We start from the raw sequence: 26,885 nt of genomic DNA, 5'->3' as shown, positions 1-26,885 counted from the left end.
TAAGAAAGTTTGTTAGATGGACATTATAGAAAAAATGACTGCCATGCATATGAAATAAGTTTTTCTTCCCTAAAATTTATACATTTCTCCCTTGTTTGTCTTAAAAATTTTTAGTGCTACCCATGCTGTGATGTTACTACATTGTCACCCATCCAATGAGGGTGATGTTCACGAGATCCGCATGCATGTTTTATTTGGATGCATAACACAACAGGACAGTGGTGTATTTTTATTATTAATATCATAGGCATGCTCTTCAGTCCTTTTTATTATGGAGTGGCTGGTGGAACCAATGTACTGTAGGTTACGTTGGAATCTTAGGTCTATTATTGGAACACTATATACTCCCAGTGGATGTAGATGTGATCATCTAGGGCTACCAGGAGTGTATAATAAACATCATGGACACTACTCGTGTGGTGTCCTTGCTGTTTCATTGTAGGCTGTAGATAGTGGGGTTATGTAAGTAAGTTAGTTTTGTGTTTTTTGGCAGGTTATTTCCTTATAACTTATTCACAAAGTGATTATATTCCAGTACAACACGTCTGGTGTTGTTGCTGCAACTGTCATTCGTGTTAGAGGTCTCATTTACAATAGTGTTGGATATCTGATTATTACCATTGATAGGGGCATTTCCTAAATTATAAATAATAAAATCCATCCAATGAACAAAGCAATAATAAATACAAATATGTCACAATAATCTTATATAGCTTTGCAGTTAATTTTTGAAATGTAATAGTAATGTTTTCAGTTCACTCTAGGATCTTCCTTCTTCAGGTGGAGTTCTATAAAAAAAATTTTTCTGGTGCAATTTGAGTTCAATTTAGAAATTGGGGCTTATACTAATGCAAAAATAGCTTACAGACATAAGCCAGATACATTTGATATGCTAAGGAATGAAAAAGATCTGATAGAAATCTAAAGAACACCGGGAGTATATAAAATTCTGCTAAGAGATAACAGATTCAATAGAGAAGACCTCATATATATCAGATGTACAAAAAGATTGCTCAAACAACATCTTCGTGAACACAAAATGGATATTGAAAAGAGAAAAAAACACTACTCCCTTAGCTATATACGAGGCTTGTTTTTAAAGTAAGTACTGTTTTGAAATATAAAAAAAACAAGCAAACATTTTTAACAAAATTTTTATTTATGTGAAAGCCCATATTTTACACTACTTTTCTACATAATTCCCATTAATATTGAGACACTTATCATATTGTGGGACCAGCTTTTGTTTTCCATCCTCAAAGAATGTTGCAGCCTGATGAGACAACCACTGCAGAACAGTCGTTTTGACTTCGTCGTGATTGTTATGGCGCTGCCCTGCCAGATGCTTCTTTAAATGCAGAAACAAATGATAGTCACTCGGTGCTAGGTCGGGACTGTATGGAGGGTGGTCTAATTGTTCTCAGCCAAATGATGTGATTAGGTCTTGAGTTTGATTTGCCGTATGTGGACGAGCATTATTGTGGAGCAAAACGACACCCTTGCTCAGTAAGCCCCGCCTTTTGTTTTGTACTGCACGGCGCAGTTTTTTTAGTCTCACAGTATGCAGCTGAATTGATCGTTTCACCATGAGGCAAAAAATCAACAAGCAACACACTGTATCTGTCCCAAAACACCGTGCACATGATTTTCTGAGCAGAAATTGTTTGCTTGAACTTGACTTTTCTTGGAGATGATGAATGTCGCCATTCCATGGATTGTTGCTTCGATTCCGGTGTAACGTAAGCTACCCACATTTAATTGCCTGTAACAATACGGCTTAAAAAATCATCTCCCTTGTCACTGTAGCGCTCAAGAAAATTCAATGCACTGGCCAAATGTTTGGTTTTGTGCTCCTCCGTCAACATTTTCGGCACCCAATGGGAACACAACTTCCGATAATTTAATTGTCCGGTCACAATTTCATAGAGAACACTTCTTGAAACTGCAGGAAACTCTTTGGATAAAGATGAAATCGTGAATCGTCTGTTCTCTTTCACTCTACAGTCCACTTTTTCAATCAAATCGTCAATAATGACTGAAGGTCGCCCACTTCGTTCCTCATCGTGAATGTTTGTGCGGCCGTTACTAAAGGCCCTAACCCATTTTCGTACCATTCCATCACTCATAATGCTTTCACCATAAACTTCACTGATTTGGTGATGAATTTCAGCCGCTTTCAAGCCTTTAGCACTGAGAAAACAAATAACGGCACGCACTTTGCAGTCGGCGGGATTCTCAATGAGCGGCGGCATTTCAATAACACACAAACAACAGTAAACACAGTCGACTGGCTCCGTAATGGCATTTGTGGCTTCCCAACAGATGTAGCTACACAGCGCACATGCACTAAGTGCCGACTGCAGCGCTCCAGCGGCGTTATATTAAAACGGTACTTACTTTAAAAACACGCCTCATATGCCAATGAAAACAGCATTACACCTGAACTCTACAACAAGCAACAATGATCTGGAAAACTCGTCATATAAACCAACTACGGAATCTGGAGGCATTAGAGATTTTTAAAATGGACTGCCAAGGCCTGTCAATCAATTTTAAGGCTGAAAAACAACTCTTGAGAGCATGGCAGGCTATGTATGACCTAGTGCTACAATGGCCAATGCAGGCATACATTTTTAGAAATTTAAAATTTTTAAAAATAAATTTGAAAATAGAAGCTTTGAAATTAGAATGATTAGCATCGGAAGCTAAATCAAACTTGGATTGCACCAGAAAAATTTTTTATAGAACTCCACTTGAAAAAGGTCCTAGGGTGGACTGAAAACATTAGTGTAATGTTTCAAAAATTAACTGCAAAGCTATATAAGGTTAGTTGGACGTATTTGTAAATAATGTTCCCTCTGTAACCATGTTTGATAGCTATCAATTTCAAGAATTTTAGTTCTTTTCAAGCATTTATCTAGTTTGTGTCTGTGTAATTGGTGCACTGCTTGAACGCCCATTTTGTAAGTTATCTAAAAGTCATGAGTTTGTATGCATAGGAGTCGTGTGACTTTGCCAGTATGAATATTGGTAGATGGCTGGACTTGTGATAAATATTAGTGTGAACCCTACCATCTTTAAACTACAAAAATAGATCTAAAATGTGGGTGTGTGTGTGTTGCTGCTTTGGTTCAATTTGAGATATAAACTATGAGGGTTGTCATTCATGTGCCTAACAAACTTGGTCATGTCAGGCCTATTCTTCTATATAATCAAAATGTTGTCCACATATCTTTTATACAAGTAACAATGAGGAGGGAACTGAAGTAATATTTTATCTTCTAACATATGTCCAACCATTTCACAAACATCTCCTGAAAGGGGGCTGTCCATACCTCACATTGTTGTAAGTAAGTAGTCTTATCAAAATGAAAGGAAAGAGGAATAACATAGCATATGGGTCAGATATAAAATGTGTTGGTAGTGTTAGAGTTTTTTGACCATGTTCAATAGCCAATCCCTTAATGACACACTGTTGTAATCTAATAGACAGGTATAGTGCTATGAAGTCTAAAATTGTCATATAACTATCTTCTCAGATTGTGAGCTTTTTAAGTTTTTCAACTAACTGTTCTGAGCTATGTACTCTCACAACCAACATGATTGCAGTGTGTGACAATCGTCGAGTTGATGTAATTATAGTTCATGGCCCTTATATGCTCTCTTATTCTGATTTTTAACATTCTACCCGTCTTACCTACGTAATAATATTTTGGTTGACAGAAACAAGTGAAAATATAAACTAAATTATTATTTAACAATACATCTATTTTTCTATTAATTGATTTTTAAGAAATTTTTGATTTTGATGTTTGATGTGGGGACTATTATAATATTATATGGTGTTAATATTGTTTGCATGTTTTTAAAAATTATTGGGGTATAATCAAGTTTCCTATAAAGCATTTGTGTTTTAGGCATCAGTTGTTTTAGAATGTGATTATATAGCCATTTGTTAGTAATTTTGTTGGAATAACTGTTTAATTGAAAAATGCGGTATACATCTCAATTTCTATATTTTGGTCTGCTATATCACTTGTATGTAATTTAGATTTGTTTATATACATATTGAATATGTTCTTTTTTTATATACATAGTGTGCTGGAATAGAAATTGATGTCTTTTCCAACATCACATGGTTTAATATATTTTTAAGTGATAAAATTATCATGTCAGTTGTAAATTATAGAAAATAAATCTACTTTTTCCATCAAAAGGAGTGTTCCTGTATAATTTGTTCTCAACAGCAACTTTATGCTAAGTTCCAAAGAACAGACAACAAAATGCAATTGTATTTTGCTATAAATTTAAATGTAATATATGTAGGCACACACCACAACAAATAAAATAGAAGTAAAATATATTTATGATGTTAAAAGATGAAAATTAAGTTCAAAAAACAAAGATATCTATAAATGAAAATTTAGAACATAGTATTATGTTCATAATATGTTGTAAATTTAAAAATTATTTATTCTATACTGTTTCTGCTTTACCTGAAGATGATGATCATTTTATCATCAAAAGTACTTGTAAATATGTTTGAACTCAATTTTCTTTTTTTAACACCATACAGACAATAAGTCACTTTTTTATGCTATAAATTAACCCTTTCTAAGTCTTCTAATTAAAATTCTATAAACATTTGAAGCTGTAAAATCCTTTTCAAATCATCCTATCTTACAAAAAATGAGTATCTATTTTATTCCATTATTGTAATATGAACTGAATGGTAAATAAACACAATTGTATGTAATTTAGGGACTGACAAAATACTTACAATTTTTACATGGAAAGAAACAAAATCATATACAATTAAAATTATGCTAATATAATATTTAAATGTCTTATTTTTTTTAAACGAACATACTTCCATCCTTATTCGTTAGAAAGGATTTTTTTCTTTGGAAATTAGCAATAATTTTATTCTTATAGTAGTATTTAAGAAACTCAAATAATAGTAATGTCATTTCCAAAGTGTATACAAAACTAAAATGGCTTCTCTTAAATATTGCATTTTTAAATTGCAACAATTCTTCTTATACATTGAATAAAATTAACTTTTGAATTATAGAACTTACTCAGTAAATGTACATCATCCAATATGATGTAAAAATTTTATAAAAAATATATTTTAAAAAGTTTTATTCTCAAACTAAGAGAAGATGGCATAAAAAACGATTCTGTGACAAGTTGAATAACTTTTCCAGTGAAAAACACTAAGATACATTAGCATAAAATTAAAACTATCTGTGGTACCATCTGTTATGAGATTTTGTTAAAAAATAACTTTATTATTATTATATTGGGTTAAGTTAGATATACTCGGTTAACACCGGTGGCTGTGTACTATGCCGGACCAGAGTCAAGGCATAGTAACCAAAACAGAAATTAAAGAAGTGTATCAGTGTGTGTGTCTGTATTCAGGAATTTTCTCACAATATGACATGTATTCAATATAGTGGCTTTCTGCAGTGTGATGTATGTGTTTCTATTCAATTCCAATGTGCCCAGGCTTTTGTGTAATATGTGTGGTATGACACCTGTAGAGGAGAGAACAACAGGTACAATAAGCACCCTATCCATCCTCCACAGATGCCTTATTTCCTGGGCGAGTTCTGTGTACTTGCTAATTTTTTCAGTGCTTGCGTTTCATATATTGTGAGTGTTTGGAATGGATATGTCTATAATGTATGTGATTTTATTGTGTTTGTCAATGAGTGTGATGTCTGGTCTGTTGTGGTAAATTGTTTTATCTGTGATTATGGCTCTGTCGTAGTACATTTTGTGCGTGTTGTTTTCCAATACTGTCTGTGGAATGTATTTGTAGTATGGTTTGTGGATGTCTACTAATTTGTGTTTCTTTGCAAGCTCTTGGTGTATTATATTTGCTACTTGATTATGTCTGTGTAAATAATCTGTCTGTGCCAAGAGCTTGCAACCAGAGGTGATATGTTGTATAGTTTCTGGCATGACGTGACATTTTCTGCATGTGTCATTTGTGAGTGTTGCATCTTTGAGTATGTGTTTTCTGTAGTTTTTAGTATTTATGACCTGATCCTGTATGGCAATCATGAATCCTTCCGTCTCCCCAAAGAGGCATCCCCGAGCTAACCAGCTGTTTGACGCAGTTTTGTCAACAAAATCCTGGGCCAGATCATAGGGATGCCTGCCATGGAGAGCCTTTCGAGCCCACGATTGCTTAATGGTGTCTATCCTTTTTATATGTTGTGTTGTGTCCATATGATGTGAGTGTAAGTTTAATGGTGTGTTATTCGAGTCTGCTAGAGTTACTGCTTTATGTAATTGTGATGTTTCTTGTTTTTTGTAGAAAAACTCTCGCAGTGACTGTATTTGTTTGTAGTGAAGGTTAACTATGTCAATCAGGCCACGTCCGCCATCTTTACGTGGAAGGGTTAATCTTTCTGTGGCGGATTTAGGATGATGTTGTTTATGCTTAGTAAGTGTAGTTCTTGTTTTCCTTTGGAGTTGCTCAAGATCTGTGTGAGTCCAATGTATAACTCCAAAAGAATATGTGAGTACTGGGATGACATATGTGTTTATTGCTTTAACTGTGTGTTTTGCATTTAACTCTGTTCTGAGAATAGCATTTAACCTACTTTGGTATTCTTTAATTAATCTTTGCTTTATTTGTGTATGTTCTGTTAGTTTGGCCTGTTGGAATCCTAAATACTTGTAGAACTCGCCCTCTTCCATGGATTCAATAATGTCTCCATTTCCAAGTGCAAAATCTTCTTTCTTCAGGATTCCTTTTTCTATGTGAACTGTTTTGCATTTATCTAGGCCAAATTCCATTTGTATGTCCTCGGTGTATGAATGTGTGATTTGTAGGAGTTGATGAAGTTGTTTTTGTGTGGATGCATAAAGTTTTATGTCATCCATGTACATGAGATGTGACAGTGTAAACTGTGTTGTTTTTTCGTGTCTGATATTGTAACCATATTGCGTGTTGTTTAACATGTTGGATAATGGGTTCAGGGCTAAGCAGAACCAGAGAGGACTCAAGGAATCTCCTTGAAATATTCCTCGCCTAATAAAAATTTGGTTTGTTTGTATGGAAGTGTTACTAACCCTGAGATGTAGTGTTGTTCTCCAGTGCTGCATAGTGTTTTGAAAGAATGCAATGAGTGATGGATGTATTTTGTACATGTGTAGAATATGTAGCAGCCAACTGTGTGGAAGACTGTCGAATGCTTTTCTGTAGTCTATATATGCCATGTGTATGTTTCTGTGTTGTTTGTGTGCTTGCCGTAGAATGACTGAATCTATGAGTAACTGTTCTTTGCATCCCCTGTGGTTTCTACGACAACCTTTTTGCTGTTCTGTTAGAATGTTGTGTTCTTCAACGTGTTTGTATATTTTGTTTGCGATACAGGATGTCAATAATTTGTAGAGTGTTGGAAGACATGTAATTGGTCTGTATTGTGTGGGGTCTGTGGTATTGTTGTTTTTAGGTTTCATGTAGGTGATGCCCTGGGTAAGAAAATTTGGCATGTCTTGTGGATTGATGATGATGTGTGTTAGATGTTTAGCTAGTTCCTGGTGCAGTGATGTAAACTTTTTGTACCAGAAATTGTGAATGTTGTCTACACCAGGTGTCTTCCAGTTGTGTGTTCTGTTAACAGTGTATTGGAAATCATGTATGCTTATTTCAACACAGGGCATAGTTGGTATGTTGTGCAAGTTTCTGTTCTCCTCCTCGATCCAGCCTGCATCAGCATTATGCGTGACAGCACTGGACCAAAGAGAAGACCAATATGTTGTGAGTTCTTCTTCTGTTGGTGTGCCACTGTGCTGTGTAACAGCGTTTGCTTTGTTATTGATTTGTCTGTAAAAGAGTTTTTCATTGTTTGTAAATAATTTATTTTGTTGTTTTCGTAGTGTACATGTTTTGTATCGTTTGAGTCTACGTGCTTTGGCAGCAAGTTTTTGTTTTAGTGTATCAATGTATTCTGTAATGTGTGTGTTGTGATGTTCATGTTTTGTGTGTGTTTTTATTTTCTTGAAAATGTTTTTGAGCTGTTTCCTTAATTTGGGTGTTATGTTGTTTTTAGCGTATTGTGTCAGCTTGCCTAATTGCTGTCTAATGTCATTTATTTGTATTTCTATTCTTCTCTGCCAGGCAGGCTTGTGATAGAATTTTGTTTTCTGTGTGTTTGTCTGTGATTGTACTTTCAGCCCATGGTGTGTCACTACTGTGACTGCTCCAGCATAAACTAATGTATGAATGTCTGCGAGTGTAGAAATTGAATGAATGTAGTGTGGTAGTAAGTGAGTGTTTACGTAATTTAGTGTTTTTCCTACTTCCTTTGACGTGTTGATTTTTGGTATTCGTGGTCGTTGTGTGGGATCTGTGCCTGTATATTTAGTGAGTGTTTCCTGAAATATATGTGAGAGTGTATTAACTAAATCCATGTCTATGTTATCAGTGATGGATGAGGAAATGTCTGTAGTATCATTAGTGGTAATTGTTGTATGTGTGTTATTATCAATGCTTGTTGCTGGATTATCCTGACAGGTTACATGATCTTCATTAATGTTAGATGTTTCTGTCTGTTGATGTATTTGATCAGCAACCTGTTGTTTGATAAGTTCAAGTGTTGTTTGTGGAATAAGGTTGTTGTGTATAATTGTTCTTTTTTGATCAACAACCCTTTGTTCGGTGACAGTGAGGTGAGGATACTGTTGTGTGAATCTATGGTGTAGTTGTTGTCTGTATGCTGTCATGTTTGTTTCGAGTTTTGTGATGGTGTAGTAACTACGGATGATAAACTTGTTCATTTCTACTGTCCATTTCATCCGTTGGCGTGGTTTTCCAGTCTTTGTGGTCTGTGGATGCATTGCCACAGAAACACCAAGGCTGGGTTTGTTCCTCACATCTGTTGAGGGCATTGCAGTAGCCATGCTTGGGCCGGTGCTGCTTTCGCCACCGGTAACCAAGGGAGACTGTGGCCTATTTTTCGAACGTGAGCCTCTGCCTAACCCACGAACGCGGACCTTGTTAACCCGGGCGACGTCCGAGCCGGTATCACACTTTGATCTAGTTATTACCATAATAAATATCTCCACAGAATGTGGGTGTGGTCACTCTTAGCTTCATTTCTCCCCATAGACCTTACTGGCATGGGTGTCCCTACCAGGAGCTTATGCTCCAGCCTGCATTGCCCTATGGATCAGTAAAATTACTGGGCTCTCCCACCACGACCAGGTGGTGACCACGGGATAGTTATTATTATTATTATTATTATTATAAAATGGCAAAAAGCTTAATTTTGAAAGTAGAGTTGAATTTTATAAAAAATTTTAAATGCAAAATCTGAAAATTTACACAATGCCAAATATAGTATATTGTAGAAACTTTACTGTCTTTCATTCTTAAATTTATTTACTTGATGGATTAAATACACAAAAATACTTTTTACATTTCAAAATGTCATCTTCAAGCAAAGAAAGATTATACAAAAATTAAAATAGAAATTTTTAAAAACACTCTATATTAAATGAGCACACACATGAAACTTTTTCCATTATTATATATACATTGTTTGGTTTAGGGGTCTCAAATGTGGAGATTTGCAAAAATCCCAGAGTGACTGTACTTAAAATGCAAATGAAATTTAGATTAGTTTTATGCAAAATATAATATTTCAAATAAGGAATTAACTAGATTGATTTAAAGTTGAAAATGCATTTTACAGTCAAGGCATTGAGCTGTGGAGGTGATGAAATTTACAAGTTTCTCAGATTTGTTAAACATTATTATTATAATATGTAAAAATAAACTTGCTTATTGTTTTGTGTTAAGATAACCATCAAGTAGAATGAATGAAATGTGCAGTAGAATAAACAGTTGGGTGCTTTTGATATAAATACAATTTTTTATCTCTTATATTTTCTAAATATATATTCTAGATAAAAATTTTACAAACTTGTATCCATAATATGTACAGTACATATAATAGATTTTTTCAAATTTGATCTGTATTTATTTTTTTTTCCGGGACCAGCTTTAGGCACTGGTAAAGCAAGCATCTGCTTGGGGAGGCATATTTCAAGATATAATTTTGCAAAAATAATTTTATACTTAATAAAGAAATTTAAAAATTTCAATTGTAATTTAACTTTGAAAAATTGCATTTATATTTAAATAAATAAAATTTTATGTTTCCAAGCCAGTTGAAAACAGGACAGCAAACTACTGTTCATGCTGCCAGATTTTTTGGTCCCCCCAAACAGTAGTCTGTGCAACAAAAAAACAGCCAAATAAAACATATGCCTGTTGGTACCTGACAGACATGTTTTATACTACATAATATGGATGATGTATAATATCAAGGTGTATAAAATCACTTTAATCCATAACAGTTGATTTTCCCATAACAACACCAGTTGGATGACTCAAGATTTTATTTTAACAATTTTAACACAGATTGTATGTACATAAGCATTTTGGGCTGTTGTGACTTTGACAGTCCCTCTTCAGTGATGTTTTAGAGAAAAAAAAAATAATTTACATACTTTAATTTTCCCATAAATAATTTATGGGAAAGCTGAAATGTATAATGGAGTTTTAAATTAGTTTTTCTCTCTAAAACATCACTGAAGAGGGACTGTGAAAGTCACAACAGCATATGTACAATCTGTGTTAAAATTGTTAAAATAAAATCTTGAGTCATCCAACTGGAGTTGTTGTGGGAAAATCAACTGTTATGGATTAAAGTGATTTTATACACAAAAAATAAACCGTAATAAATAAAACATATGTTTATGTTATTTACTAACTTAATTTTTTATTATTGTTTTGTGTTGAATTCAGATTTCTTCCTTACAAATTGGGATTTCATATCATTATTGTTTAAAAGTTTAATATTCAGCTTAAGAAATATTTACTTTTTTTTATTTCTGAAAATGGGAAAAATGAATAAATTTATAAATAAAAAGAAAAATGCAGTGGGTGATCGGTTAACGAACAAATCGGATAACGTACACTTTTGTGAAAGATTTTTTATGTTCGGACAATGAATACCTCACAGAACAAACACAAGAAGTGACGTAAAATAATGAATACCGATTGTCTTCAGGCCACAATTCGAAACTTTTTGGAGCGTGGGAAACGACATCAACGCTCAACTCGGTATATACTAATCGGATAGTATTCCTCTGTACTTTGAAACTCTCTCTTGTAATTCCAGCGTTTCATTTTTCTGACAGAAACAATTCTTTTATAGTGTTCACAAGACTGTCGGGTGGGCACTCATTAAATTTTGCATTGGTTTTTATTTTCGAAGGTGAGAGTATAATAGCAAAGGTAGAGAGTGGGCAGAAAATGTCTGATGTTGCTGGGCAGTATGACTTGAACAGGTCTACAGTAGGCTGCAGTTAAATCTTATCTAAGAAAGATACAATATAATCAAGAAGACTCGAGCAGCTAAAGGAGTAACAAAAATCACATCTGAGAAAGAAAGAACTTTGAAGAGCTCATAATGGAACCTGAAACGGATCTGACGACAGGAGAATGCCAAGAACTCTTGAGTGAAAAACACCAAGAAACTTGGCGAAATATGTTTTCTTCTGAAAAAGAGGATTAATGCCAATATCTGCTATTAAAGATCTTTTGAAGAAGTTTATCCTTTTTTTATATTTAGAAATATTATTTTCAATAAAACAATGTAGAACAAATAAGCGGAGAAATTACCTTTTGGAACATTCTATCTTGAGACATTTTCATTTGTTTTATTGTTAAATGCCTCCAGTTTACTTATTTTTAATTTTTTGGATTATTGAATTGGTTCATTTTGTTGACTATTGTATTTAATAAGATAATTACTAATACAAAATGAATAAGAAAAATTCTATTTAAAAGGTTACAAGATGAATTTTTAAGTCTGCAAAAAGAAATGAAATTGATCCTAGAAGAAAACAAAGCAATTAATAATAAAAGTGTAGAAGCCATTGAAAAAGCTAATAAAATGGTTCAAAAGCAGCAGAAAGAAATTGAAGAATTAAAAATGAAAGTAAGTGATAAATCAACAACTGCCATATTACATTGGGCTAAATAATGGCTATAATAATTATGAATTACTAATACACTTGACCCAAGAGGGAAGTGTTAGGCATCATCTCATAATAAATTTAATAATTATAATTTAATTAAATAATTTTAGATTTGATCCATTATTTAGCTGATGTAATATGGCAGTTGTTGTTGATTTATTGTAATGTATCAGGTTCAGTATGCATGTTTATATTTAAAAGTAAGTGATAATAAAAGAAAAGTGTGAAAGATGTTTTTAAAACTTTTCTATGATATTAAAAGAAATAAATTTAAAAAAATCAAAAAACTTGAGTGAAATTACCCTGTTAAATTATTTTTATGCACTGAAACTGGCATATTTTAGTTTTTTGAATGAAATTAACTGCCATTAATTGTTATAATTATTTTTTATTGCAGTTATTTTTCTGTTGGCAGATTTTCTTATGATAATTATTGGTATTTAATGTACAGTACATATGATGATAATAATAATAATAATAATAATAAATAATTTAAAGACTTTAATAAATAATAAAAGTTAAATTGCTTTTAAAAATGTTTAGTATTTACCTACAATCCTAAACATTTCTTGTAGTAGTAAGGATAGATAGCTTTCTACTATATTCTTATCATTCTTCTCTAAGTGCACTTAACTAATACTCAAACCTCAATACAAAAAACCTTTAAAATGTAGCCTTTTTATTCAATTTTCTAATGTTTTCAGCCAGTCTGAAAGATGAAGGCCATTCAGACTGGCTGAAAATGTTAGAAAATTGAATAAAAAGGCTGCATTTTAAAGGTTTTTGTGTCAAGGTTTGAATATCATTTCTGGAATGTAAACATTGAACAAAAATGGTAAAATTGTTACAAATTTAGCTATGATTTATTCTTTGCTTCTATTCTGTTTCTTTAATCTCAATGTGTAACTGGTTCAAACACCATTATTCTCTAGGAATTATCGCATCCACAAACTCTGTAATTACTAACCAATCAACAACTTTATTTTATCCATAAAGTTGTGGATAAAATAATGTTGTTGATTGGCTAGTAATTACAGAGTATGTGGATGTGATTAATTCTTAGAAAATAACTGTGTTTGAACTGGTTACATATTGAGGAAAAATGTGGTAAAAGATTTTATTATGTAGGTTTCATGACTAGGTTGTTAGAAAAAAGAGTATGAGCATATATTTTCCTTTTAAATCTGCTTACTTAGGGGTTGTCACTTCTCTAGTCTGGTTGGCAAATGACAAGGAAGTAGACATTAAATGGATAAATGGGACAAACTTTTATTAATAGAAGAACTTAGGGAAGAGTCGTCGATCGGGCCGTTAGAGCAATCTTATGTTTATTACATTCAGAAGCTTAGATAAAAGTAGCTTCAAAAGTTAGATATGTTTATTTCCATATCTAAGCTTCTGAATGTAATAAACACAAATGACATAGCAGCCTTCAATAACTGTTCAGAAGATCATATTGAATAAAATTGACATCATTCAGTTAATCAATAGGATAAAGTTACAAATAATTTTATGTTGAATGCATTTTTTAAAAATTATTTGAACATTTGAAAAAAATGTTAAGATTCTAATGGCTACTGATTTGCATCCTGGTAGGTCATTCAATTTCCAATGTATGAAAAAGTTTATTGAAACAGATTTCTTAATGATTTTTGTATAGAAACAATCTTCTCTTTTTATACACAGATCTAAGAAATTGTTACTATTGTAACTGTGTCTGTGAAAGAAAGACTAACTTCTGCAGTGTTAGTATTTATGACTTCTATGAAATCTTGCACTGTTGCTTTGCTCCTTCAGATGATAAAAATGTTATCAACATACATTATTATGAGTTTTATTTTTTTATTAAATTTTAGTTCTACAAAGTTTTAAAATATCAATAGTCTATATACAGTTTGTTTCAAATTTTTACATTATTTATTCTTTTTACATTTGAGATTGAAGTTCCATTTCATATTCTGAAAGTTTTCAAAAGTACAGTTTGAAGTTGACTCAATGGAGTCAACTATTCAAATTGTTCCCTATTAGCTTTACCAGTTTTCAACAAGGTTGATTTTTTTTACAAGCAGTGTAAAGAAGAAAAGTATTAACTATGGTGCCAAGTAGGGTTTCTCTTACGTGATCCTGGCTGTTTTTTAACCCAGGAAATTCTTCTCATCCCAGGAAATCCTACAAATTTCTTAAAAGTTCACTTTTTTCTTATTTTGTGTTAAGGTTGAGGAAATTTTGCAAATAGAAAGTATAATTAACTCATAAACTGTCAGAATAATTTGTATTTATTAATTTTAAGCTCTCTTATTAGTTTTTTTAAATTTTTGCTTGTTATGGCATGTCAGATTGTTAATAATCAATATATAGTCTATTTGTGGGGCAGGATTGAAAATTCTTTACTAGTCAGAACCTGTAATATCTTGAATAATTGTGCGGATGCTGTCTTAATTTTTTACCATGCCCAGTAGCTTCAATAACTGCATTATGCCAAGTTGTGCAAATTGGGCAAGGATACAAATGAGTATAAAGTATGTAATTATGAAGTTTTTTCCATAAACCTGATTTTAAAGCCAAACAAACTGTTGAATTATTGGGCTGTAAGCTCAATGCTACTATTAAAGCAGCCAAGATAGACAAATCAAGAATACTAGATAGCAAAAGAAGTACTGCAATACATTTCGAAAACAAACTAGAAATCTTCCTTTTAGGTATACTAAATACTTAGCTTGGATGTCACACCAACAGTTGTATTAACACAATTAAAAACTTCAGATAAGGAGGCGTTAAATGAAATTAAAAGAAATATTTTATTTCTGCAAGCACTTTCAACGTAATTTACGCACATTGTCCTCAGGCAGTTTGAATGACAGAGAATTCAAACAAAATATTTAAAATTTTACAAACTTAACAACATTAGCAGTTTTGGAACATAACGTTTTAAGAACAAATATAAACGTGTGTACAGGCACGATGAAGTGACGTTTATTTTTTCAACACTAGGCTAGTTGAATCTTTATTTAGTTAGCGGAAGCGAATTTAACGATTAATTAACGATTCGTTAAATTCGCTTCCGCTAACTAAATAAAGATTCAACTAGCCTAGTGTTGAAAAAATAAACGTCACTTCATCGTGCCTGTACACACTAATCAAACACAACACGGTTTCGACAAAATCAACAAATATAAACTTTATATTATAATTAAGCATTTTTTGTAAACTCGTAAAACTGACATGCATGTGCCTTAACATATATAAAGGTAAAAACCAATTGGAAGAGCACCATAAGTGCATGTTACGTTAAAATATAAATATAAAAATATGTAACATAATTGGAAAACACATGTAAAATACATGTAACATATATTAAGATACATTTAAAAGATCGATGCGCATGCATCTTACTCTACAATGGCGGTGCAGGAAATGAAAGTAGAGTTATTGTTAATTTTTTAACCATTTGTATAAATTAGTCCAAACTTCAGGTAATTCAAGGGTAGGGGAGTTGCATGGGGAACAGCTTAGTGAAGAGGGCCTCCCGAATAAACAGCAAGCTCCCCTCCTCACAGCTGAGTATTACCACCTGATTCCAAAGTGCTGTGTGGTGATGCTGTACCACCAATTTGGAAAGTTTGGTATTGCAGTTGCCTAGTGCGACCAAACGTTGGTGTTCAGATATGCAAACGGCCAGCATTCTGGCGGTTGCACCTATATAATAGGTGTATAGTCCCGATATTGGGTTTTGCAGGGGATTATTGACAATATGGCTCCCCATAATACCAGCCACAGCCTTCCAGCCACAGCAATACGTTAATAATGTGGCCATATCTCCCTTAATCAGACGAGCTTTCTTACTACTCTCGACACAACATCTTATCAACACTGAGCTAGAGGCCATCTGCACAGCGATGCATGCTGTGGGATATGGTCCTGCTAAATACAACCATGTCAAAAACAGCGTTAAACAGTCTCTTCCTGCTACCACCTTGCGCAGACCAAGGGATTGGATGACACTCCGTCCCTCCCTCCCTTACTGTGGCTGCCTCACAGCCCAGATTTGCCGGATTTTTAGGCAAAATGGCTTTTGCTTACCCATAGCCTCACGCTCAAGTCTGAGGCAAATCTTATGTAATGATAAGGACGCTCTTTCCACCCTGGAAAAATCTTGTGTCTACTCCATTCCCCTGCAAAACCCAATATTGGGACTATTAAAATGATAATTTTAATTTAAATTGGTACATTGTATCGTAGTCATAATTAAGATTTTAGCTGTTTAAAAAGCAATACCAAATGTCATGATGGTTGAGGGTTGTTACATGAATCCTTAGTTGCTATATGTAGGAATTTCCAGATAAATATCGTTCTTTGGTCTATACGGCATTTTAGTAACAACCCTTCTGACCATACAGGATTAAAGTTTTGTTTCAACGCTTTTTTCTTTGGGGCATCTGTAGTTGAATGTCATTGCAGTGTTCTGCTAAATGGTTAATAAACCTTCTGGTAGTGACTCCTATTAATATAGTTTCAAACCCGTCTGAGAATGTTGCAGTGAAATTATGACTTTTTAAACAGCTAAAATATAATATTCTACTACAACATTCAATTGTACATATGGGTTCAAAACTTGGGAGTGATTTGTAATCTAACATGATACACTTTGATGTCAAACTATGCTGGCAGCACTCTAAACAAAAACTCAGTTGTATACATTCCTTGTGCCAACATTCTCTTGCATTTCTAAATGCAAGGGAATGTTGATCTCCTTGCAGTTTCCGGGAATATCCCCTTGCAGTTTCCATGGAGTATGAAAGAAATTATTTTGTCAAGCCAGATTTTTATCAGATAAAATTTTAAGATGACTGTCTTTCGGAATTAATAAAGTTTTGACGAGTAAAGTGCAAAAATAAACATTATCTCATAACCACTTTTGACATAAATAGAATGCTATTATCTTCAATCACTTTAATCCTTTTTAATTAGGTTGATTTTTCTCACAGGAAACATTATCTGTTCAAAGATGAAAGATAGTGTTTGCTGTGAGAAAAATCAACCTAATTAAAAAAGATTAAAATGATTGAAGATAATAATATTCATACAGCACCCCCAACAAATAAGAATATATAGAATGTCTTCTTCATGCAAAACAAAACAAATTTTAGAATGTTGATATAAATTTTAACATAAATGTTAATGTTCTAATTGGAATGCACATGTTATTATTAAAGGTTTAATGTTAATTTGTACTAATTGGAATTGTGAGAACGGGGAGGTAGGCAGAAGCTGTGTCTCCCTTTTCTTCGTCTCACTTGTCAGGATAGCTGTTACATTGCCGGCGCGTTACACGTTATGTGAGTGGATAGGAGGTGAGATGGGGTCGACGATAAGGCGAAGCGATATTCGAGACACAGAGGAGACCATTTAACAATAAAACAAGATTTATTCAAATTAACAAAAGACACCAATACAAAATCTGACTAAATTTCCTAAGTCGCGTAGGGTTCGAGAGAGAGAGCTTACAGGTTCGGTTCATACCTCATTAGTAGTTCCTTTCTTGTTATCACTTTGATATCCTCTATGTGGAGAGTAGTATCCGAAATTGGCACAGTTTATAAGGTCGCGACTGAGCGCGGAGACGTTGGGACAGTAGGTCTGAGCGGTGACGACGTGCAATGGCATTTGTCCGGCAGATGATATGAGACTCCCCGAGGGGGTGGAAGGAGTGGCTTTTATAAGTTTAGCCTGGGAAATTAGGTCACGTGATCGTAGGTGGATGACGATTTGTGTCATAGGTGTTCCCGGGATTCAAAATATATGACAAATTCAAACGTTAAGTATAAACTTAGGTTGCAAGATGATCCGTTTAAAGCTTAAGAACAAAGGATTGTTGACAGTTAGATGGCCAGGGACGCATATTTTCTCGTCCAGGGCCGTTTTTAGACAGGATGTTTATATTAGGGGAAAACTCCTAAAACGAATTATTACAAGTTAAATTCTGAGGAAATTCCAGATCTCACAGAATGCTTGTGTTAAATTTAAATCGTGTGCTATTAAACTTACACATTTAATTAATGATCAAACTATAATTGAAAATTATTGGCAGCTGAAATTTAATTTTTTTTTAAATTATTAAATAGTGAAACATATTTTAGCTCTAGAGTTTATTATACCACTCCAATTTCTCAATAAGTAATGTTTCTCAGATGAATAAACAGTTGATGTCCTCACATTGTACGAGGATGTAAGATTCATTCCACAGGAGTGAAAGTAATGTTTGAGAACCCTTCTAGATAGTTCTGTGGATATTTCTTTGCATTTCTAAATGCAAAATAATGTTGGCACATGGAACATATAAAATTGAATTTTCTTTTGGAGTGCCACCAGCATGGTTTGACACCAAAGTATATCATGTTAGATTACAAATCACTCCCAAGGTGTATAGAAACATTGATACCAAAAGGTTCTAAACTATATTACATAGGAATAATCACCAGAATGTTTATTAACCATCTAGCAGAATTCCGAGATGATGTTTCAGATAACAGATGTTCTACAAAACTTGCCAAAAAATCTTGTATGGTCAGAAATATTGTTACTAAAACACCATATAGACCAAATAACCTTATTTATCTGGGAATTCCTACATATAGCAACTAAGGACTCCTGTAACAAGCCAACCCTCAAGCATCCTGACCTTTAGTATCTCTTTTTAAACAACTAAAATCTTAATTTGTGGATATGATACTCTGTACCAATTTAAATTATAACAATATTAATTATTGTTTTAATAATGTTTTACAAAGTAAAAGGATTATTGTTTATTTTTTATGTCAGTTATAATTTAGCAAGTGTTCTGTCATATTTAAATATAAACATCTGTAAGCCTGGTAGTTGTATTAAATCCAAATGGTTGCTGGATTAGGTCAGGTTGTATTACTGATACTAATAATAATTAAATGCTAAATAATTTGGCCTGAAAGTAGACATTAGGTTCCATCTCTTATTAAATTTAATAATTAAATTAATAATTATTAATTAATTTAGAAGGTTCTGGAAGAAAAGAATCTGCATAGTGCAGGACTCAAACTCACAACTGTCACTTACCATGCAGATGCATTGCCAGTTATGCTACCTGGACCTTCATCGGATTATCAATTCCAGAACTATTAATTTAGATATAATCATACTGGTTACTCAAAGCATCAACTGGGGACGACTTTATAAACTGTTGGCACGGAGTAACCAGTCAGTATCATGAGTAACCAGTGTTGTTAAATCTAAATTAATAGTTCTGGAAGTGATGGATCAGATGAAGGTCTGTGTTGGAAAAATAAATTTTCTACATTTTCATGATCTGTCCATAGGTGGCAACACCAATCGTTTTGCTGTGAGTTCCCTCTTTTTTTTTCCCGCCTTTCTGTTCTCTCTTCAGATGTGTGAAGTTGTAGTGTTCCTTCTTTTGTGTAAATTAAAGTTTTTTGTTAGTTATAACAGTGTCTGTTGCAGATTTAATCATCCAGTTTCAACAGTCTAAATAGCATAACCGACAAATCATCGTCACAGTAAGTGGCAGTTGTGGGTTCGAGTCCTGCTCTGGACAGATTTTTTTCCAGAACCTTCTAAATTAATAAGAACACTCAACTCAATAATCTAAAAACCAAAAAAATTAAGATATCTTCCAACTTAATGACTGGTGCTAATGACAACCTTTGAAGAATCTTTATGTCTGGTAACAAAAAACCTTTTTTGTTATCTGAAATAAAGGTTCTTCAAGGGTTGCCAACAAAATTGTCACTTGCTTATAAAGCAAAATTGTCCATTAATTAATAAATATTAATTTAATTATAATCATTAATTTTAATAAGAGATAGTGCCTAATAGAAACAATTTCTTGGCAAAATTACTTAGAATTTAATTATTAATAGTAGCTGTAATTTAGTCCAATCTAATGTGACAATCATTTGGCTTTTATGTGATATTTATTAGCAATTTTTGTTCTACATTTATTCAAAACTTTAAAGATCATTAAACGTGTTTTTAAACACGGAATAAATTTATTAATTTATATCCTCTTAATTCATTATCAGTTTGTTGTTGCTTTATGTTCTTGCCTGACAAAGATAACAATACATTGTTGAAAGTACTTGCATGTATCTTTTATGTACATAAAAGCTCAACATAAAAGACAGTTTATTTAATGTATTATCTTTATACTTAAATTAAGTTCTGTAATTTAGGAAAAAATTGAAATTTTAAGACTATCTAAAATAAAATTTTGTTTTATTTACAGTTAGAAGCCCAAACATCAAACAATTTATATAGAAATCTTAAAGAAAAATCCAGAAATAACTTGAAGGAATGGACTAATCAATTGGAATCTGAATTAGATAATTATAGGCAAGAATATACTAGACTCCATTATGAAGCTTCAACTCTTAAATCACAACTTGAGTATAATGAAATAGAACATAAAAGAACAGTTGAAGGATTAAAACTTCAGTATGAATCGGAGGTAAAAAATTTATCTATTTATTTAAATGCAAAATGTTGCTTTCTTCATTCAGGAAGTGAAATGAGAATAAACTAATGCTTCAACAAATATAAGATAACATTGCTTTATTACAAGTCACATTTTACCACAGATGCAGTTACAAATGTCTTTTGACCTGTTTCACAAGTCATCTTCAGTTGCACCATACAATTATTGACCATTTGCATTATGAATAGACCCTAACGTTCTATGCATAATGGTTGATAATACAGTCTGTAAGTTTAGGATATAGCTCTATATCCTAAATTACTGTGATTACAGAAGTAATTAGAAGTTATAAGGAACTAATGGAGGAACAGTGAAAAGAAAGAAAATGTTCTATGTATAACCATTTATAATTATATGATGATTCTGAAGATGACTTGTAACATAAGTTGAAAACCCACTCCAGGCTAGATCTTTTCTTCCAGACTGTTCTAAATTATTTAATAAATTGTTAAAAGTTTTAATTATTAATTCAGATAAGAGATGGCACCTAATGTCTACCTCTGACACCAAAATTACTTAATATCTATTCATTACTAATAGCAAATTTATATTCCTGTTAATTATTGTGATCATTTGGTCGAGTATCTATGAATTGGGCTTTGGGAAGTTTATGATACAATGCATATTTTATGGCCAGCACAGATTTAATATGAGAGTGTGTTTCTTTTTGTAACAGATTCAGCACTCTATATGGTGAAAGATGGAGAGGCATTGAATGTTTTTTTATCCAAAAATGCTTCTACTTATGTGCATAGATCATGCATTAAATCATGTCTGTGAAAAAGTACATGAATATTTTCCAAATATTAATAAATTAATCTTAAATGTGAAAAAGTTCTTATGAAGGTATATTCAAGAAGATGGGAGTTTACAGTAACTATCTGGTATCCCCTTGTCTCCCAATCCTGTGGGGTACTGTACCTGGATAAATACTGCCTGTTGTTATGATAATTACAAAGGCATAAAGAGAATCATTTCAATCTTTATCCTGGATGATGCAGTGAGCATAGAAAATACCCAGAGTTGTTTAAAGAGAGAGCTATTGAACATAAATTAGATTTCATCAAAACAAATTTTGAATTTTTTGAAAATGTAGTAACATTAGAAGAAAAGATGCCATTGTATACTGCTGTCAGTTTGATTGAAAGTGTTGCAGAGAGACTTTGTATGATTCAAGGAGCAGTGACTAAAAAGATACATGAAAAATTTGAATTTGTTCCAAATAAAAATAAAGAATGGAAAGATACGAAGAAATCTTATCTTATTCAAAATCTCAAGAAATGGAAAAGGAAACTTGACTCTTTCCTTTTCACCTGTGGAAATAGCATCATTTGTTTTTGCTCTTGCTACTTTGCGTGATGTTGACAGAAGTTTTTCATGACATGCAGCACTATTACACAGAAACAGAGCAAACTTTACAACTGAGAGCTTGAAGCATTAGTTTGTTATGCATTACAGCCAGAGAAATTTATATTCTACTTGATTGATTTTGTAAATAAACTAATATAAGGGAAAAAATTAATAAAAACATGTTTGAACATATCAGTTTTTATGAGAATATTTTCATGATTTTAGGGAATATTATAAGCATATGTTTTTGATTTTTAAGAGCATAATTATCTGGGCCTGAGTAAGAATACTAGGTATTTTGGCATGCTTATTAATTTTGCTGAATAAGATTATGTCATAGTATTTATTTGACTAGTTCACTGTACATTCTTGCTAAATTTGTTCAATATTCCAGTAGTCTAATGCTGACTTTGATATAATATCTATATGAAGTATGTTAAGTTTTTATTTTTGAGTTCAGAATTTCTAATATAACTTGAACTTTTTAAAGATAGATAATGTTTCATATAAAATAGTTTCTGAGTAAGAACAGGAAAGGAATAAGTTGCAATTTCAATATGTTTAATTAGTTTAATTAAAAATTTGTAAAATGAACTGATAAATTTGTAATATCAAAACCATACTTTTCATACTTTTTCAGCTTGGGTTCATTTCAGTGTATTCATGAACCTGTTTTAGATTTAGCATTATCATTCAAAAAATATGGTGTTCTGAAATTCCACATACAAATGCATTCTATGACATTAATGTTTAAAATATTCAATCCATAAAAATAGGTGTACTTTAAAATACAAAGTGTAAATATTGGGCCCTAATAATTTGATAGTCTGTGGTTGTAACCCACAGCTATTCCCTTCTCCCTACAAGCAAATAGTTAAATATGTATTTGGAAGCCAAACTCTGCTTTTGGAGAAACCCACAGTATACAAGTTATTACATAACAGTAACGATGATATAGACTATTACAACACATCGAGTTTATACTCTATCCCAATAACGGATGAAAGATTGAACTGTCATCCAGTGTACTTAGGTTCTGCAAATATTAATAGATTGCTACAATGTAAGCTGGAGGAACACAAATATGATATTGACAATAATAAACCAACTACTACTATGGCACAGTTTGCAATGGAGTTCAGGTGTGTGCAATACTAAACGAAGCTAAGATTGTTAAACTAGTCTTGGATGAACAACATTTAAGAACATTTGAAACACTGGAGATCTGCAAAGCAACATTAAAAAATTAATGCAATAGTTATAAAGTGATTTTCTTTCCAGTGCCTAGAAGTCTTTCTTCGACAACTGTCTATAAACAAGAGGCAGCTTTATACAGAGAGCAAATGCAAATTATTAGGATCATTACTTGCTTAATTATATTCAATAATAAATTTTGCAATATATTTAAGTTACACTTTGTATTTTAAAGTACAGTCTCTCCTTGACTTACAATGGGATTATGTTCCAAAAAACACATCATAAGTAGAAAATATTAATAAATAAAAATAGGCTATATACAAGGTTATACAGTATGTAACATTGCATATTGTATCATAAACTGTACAGAGAAAAAGAAAAAAATGAACAAGCAATTATTTATTGACAATGCCACAATAAATTGCTCATTCATTAATCATATTAAAAATATTTCTATTTAATATTAAATTAAATTAAATTTAAATTAATAAATTATATTAAATTAATATAATTTATTTAAATATAGACACCCACAACTGCCATAAATAATCAGGCTATATTTTGGAAATAATAATTATGAATTACAAATGAATTTGGCACTAGAGGGAGGCGTTAGGTGCCATCTTGTAATAAAATGAATAATTATAATATTTAATTAATTAGTTTAGATTAAACTGGAAGAAAAGAATCGGCCTGAAGAGGGACTTGAACCTGCACCTCCCACTTATCGTGTGGATGCGTTGCCAGTTACACTACCTGGACCTTCGGTCCAATCTCCTCATCCAGTATGTATAAGTTTAAGATATAACCATAATAGCCATCTATGATTATATCTTAAACTTATACATACTGTATGAGGAGATTGGACCGAAGGTCCAGGTAGTGTAACTGGCAACGCATCCACACGGTAAGTGGGAGGTGCAGGTTCAAGTCCCTCTTCAGGCCGATTCTTTTCTTCCAGTTTAATCTAAACTAATTAATTAAATATTATAATTATTCATTTTATTACAAGATGGCACCTAACGCCTCCCTCTAGTGCCAAATTCATTTGTAATTCATAATTATTATTTCCAAAATATAGCCTGATTATTTACAGCAGTTGTGGGTGTCTATTTGCTAAGCATCAGGATTTTGGTTGGTGTTTATATTTATTTAAATATATTTATTAAAAGTATGTTTAATCATATTTTTAATTTATTTAATTTAATGCAATAGTTATAAAGTGATTTTCTTTCCAGTGCCTAGAAGTCTTTCTTCGACAACTGTCTATAAACAAGAGGCAGCTTTATACAGAGAGCAAATGCAAATTATTAGGATCATTACTTGCTTAATTATATTCAATAATAAATTTATATTCAATAATAACTGATCTCCACCTCAAATTAGCAGTGTCTTACCCCTGTATATCATATTCCTTTAACAATAGAGTCGTGCCAATATCTAACTCCTTTCAAGGGGAAATTTTTGAATCAAAATAATGTGACTTTCTGTTGGCATCGGAAGTTTGTATATAGTTAAATCAGGGTTTCCTGCCCCTAAGATTTCCATATTTGATCTTGTCTTTTATCTATCTAATGCCATTCTTGAGATTAAGAAATGACAGATGGATGGACTACATAAGGAATTTATAGGTCTAAAATTTTTTCAAACTGCAGCCCAATGAAACAAAAGAAAATATATAGAAGTACTGCTTGAATTCAAATGATCACTGTTTTCCAGCATTTCTGCTTTACTCACATCTGCTATCATATGTCAAAAATGTCATAAGTCAAGGAGCATCTGTATGGATTATGTATACTTTTATGGATTGAATATTTTGGATTTAAATATTAACGTCGTAGAATGCATTTAACATTTGTCCGTGGAATTTCAGAACACCATATTTTTCAATGCCAATGCTAAACCCGAAGCAGGTTCATGAATATACCAAAATCAATTGTTTTTTTTTTTTTTTTTTTTTTATGTTAAATAAATTCAAGCTGGAAAAGTATTAAAGGTATGGTTTTGATGTTAGTTGTTCCAGCATTACTTTGAATTAAATTTGTCATATGTTTTTCTAATTTTTTAAAAATTAATAGAAAACTGAAAATATTACTTAGGTGATAGACACTAATTTGAAATAATTAAATTTCTTTGATTGAAATTTCATTACTATTATTTGTAATTTGATGATGATAATAATAATTATATAAAATCTGAATATAAACATTCATTAATCCAATTCTTAATTGAGGTCAATCTTCCATATTTTATTGGCTTTAATATAGCTACTATTTAATAATTAAATGTTAAGTAATTTTGTCTAGGGTAGGTGTTAGGTGCCATTTCTTGATAAATTTAGTAATTATAAATAAATTAGTATTTAATTTTTATTTTAATAATTAAATTTATCAAGAAATATTGTATTTACTCGCATATAAGACAAGGTTTTTATTAGTGATGTAACGAATAGTATATTTGGCCTCAGCCAAATAACGAATATTTGGCTAGGAGCGTGGCCGAATACCGAATATTCGGCCAGGAGTGTGGCTGAATGGCTGAATATTTGGCCAAACTATTCGGCTTGATTAATGCAAGTACGAAAATTGGCGCGTAAACCGCATTATGGCAAGGATCGCGCACTCTGCTCTCTATTGGCCCACTGTCACTACGATTTTTTCTTCCAGTAGGTCTAAATTATTTAAATTAATTAATTAAATTATAATTATTAAAGTTAATATGAGATGGAGCCTAACGTCTACCTCTAGTGCCAAATTGGTTTATAATTTATGTAATAGCCGTAAATAGCCCAATATGATTTGGTAGTTGTTGGTATTTAGATGTAAGTTATAACTTATAAGTTATTTTATTTGCTATCAATCTTTTTAACTCTAAAATTTTGTTTTTACTATGTATTTGTAGACTGAATAGTGCCCTAAGGATATACTTTAGTGGGAACATGTGGTCTAGTTTCTGCCCAGTTGTGGAACAGTTCAAATATATTATTGGGGGTTTTCTATTTGTGAAGTTTTGTGATATTTTGTTGCTATTGTTTTTGTCAATATTTTTAAAATTAACATGATATCAAATGTTATCTTTTGCATATAATGAAAAATGCTCATTCTTTGCTTTATATATAAAATAAATTATATAGTAGTTACTCATCTTCTAGAAATAGATAAATAATTCTTTCATTAAATACGATAAGTTTCAATAAAACGTTTCGTAAATTATTTTAAAATATCGTAAAAAATATTAAAATATACACGAATATGAATATAACATAATTAACTAAACAATAATATTAATGCCCGATACATTCTAACCTACACACCAATTTATCAGGCTAGATAAAGGCTATAATATTATTTAATTATGAAATAATTTAATACTAGAGTTAGATGCTATTTCTTATTAACTTTAATAATTATAGTTTAATTTTCAGCATTAATAAAAGTTACCAAAATGATTAATTTACTGTGTTTTTGTTATTTCTTACTCCTGTTTTTAGGTATTCGGTATTCGGCTGAATAGTGATTTAAATATTCGGTATTTGGCCGAATAGTGAAAAATAGGCCGAATACCGGGTACTAACCGAGTATTCGTTACATCACTAGTTTTTATTCATTTTTTACTGCTTCAAAAACCTAGGTCATCCTAAATGCATGAGTGAAGGATTCTTTTTGTTTTTGCAATAATTTTTGTGAACCATGTATACTTCATGCTGTCATTATAGGTCTACAGTGTATTTATCGTAAGT

The 26,885-nt window shown here is 32.0% G+C and overlaps 1 protein-coding gene across 3 annotated transcripts in view; it reads left to right on the top strand.

The window, feature by feature from the left end:
• LOC136975650 (centrosomal protein of 83 kDa-like) overlaps positions 1 to 26,885 on the top strand; it is a 69,106-nt gene that overhangs the window by 10,296 nt on the left and 31,925 nt on the right. For all 3 annotated transcript variants that reach the window (XM_067270742.1, XM_067270745.1, XM_067270744.1), the window contains 2 exons: positions 11,885 to 12,035; positions 20,351 to 20,572. In XM_067270742.1, coding sequence (XP_067126843.1) covers positions 11,885 to 12,035; positions 20,351 to 20,572 — 373 coding nt within the window. The remainder of the gene's footprint in view (positions 1 to 11,884; positions 12,036 to 20,350; positions 20,573 to 26,885) is intronic.

Source organism: Centruroides vittatus, unplaced genomic scaffold (assembly GCF_030686945.1).
Source record: "Centruroides vittatus isolate TY-2023 unplaced genomic scaffold, ASM3068694v2 contig_377, whole genome shotgun sequence".
In the NCBI taxonomy this organism is placed as follows: domain Eukaryota; kingdom Metazoa; phylum Arthropoda; class Arachnida; order Scorpiones; family Buthidae; genus Centruroides; species Centruroides vittatus.
The sequence above is the reverse complement of the archived record's forward strand: the minus strand, read 5'-3'. Positions and strand labels throughout refer to the sequence as shown.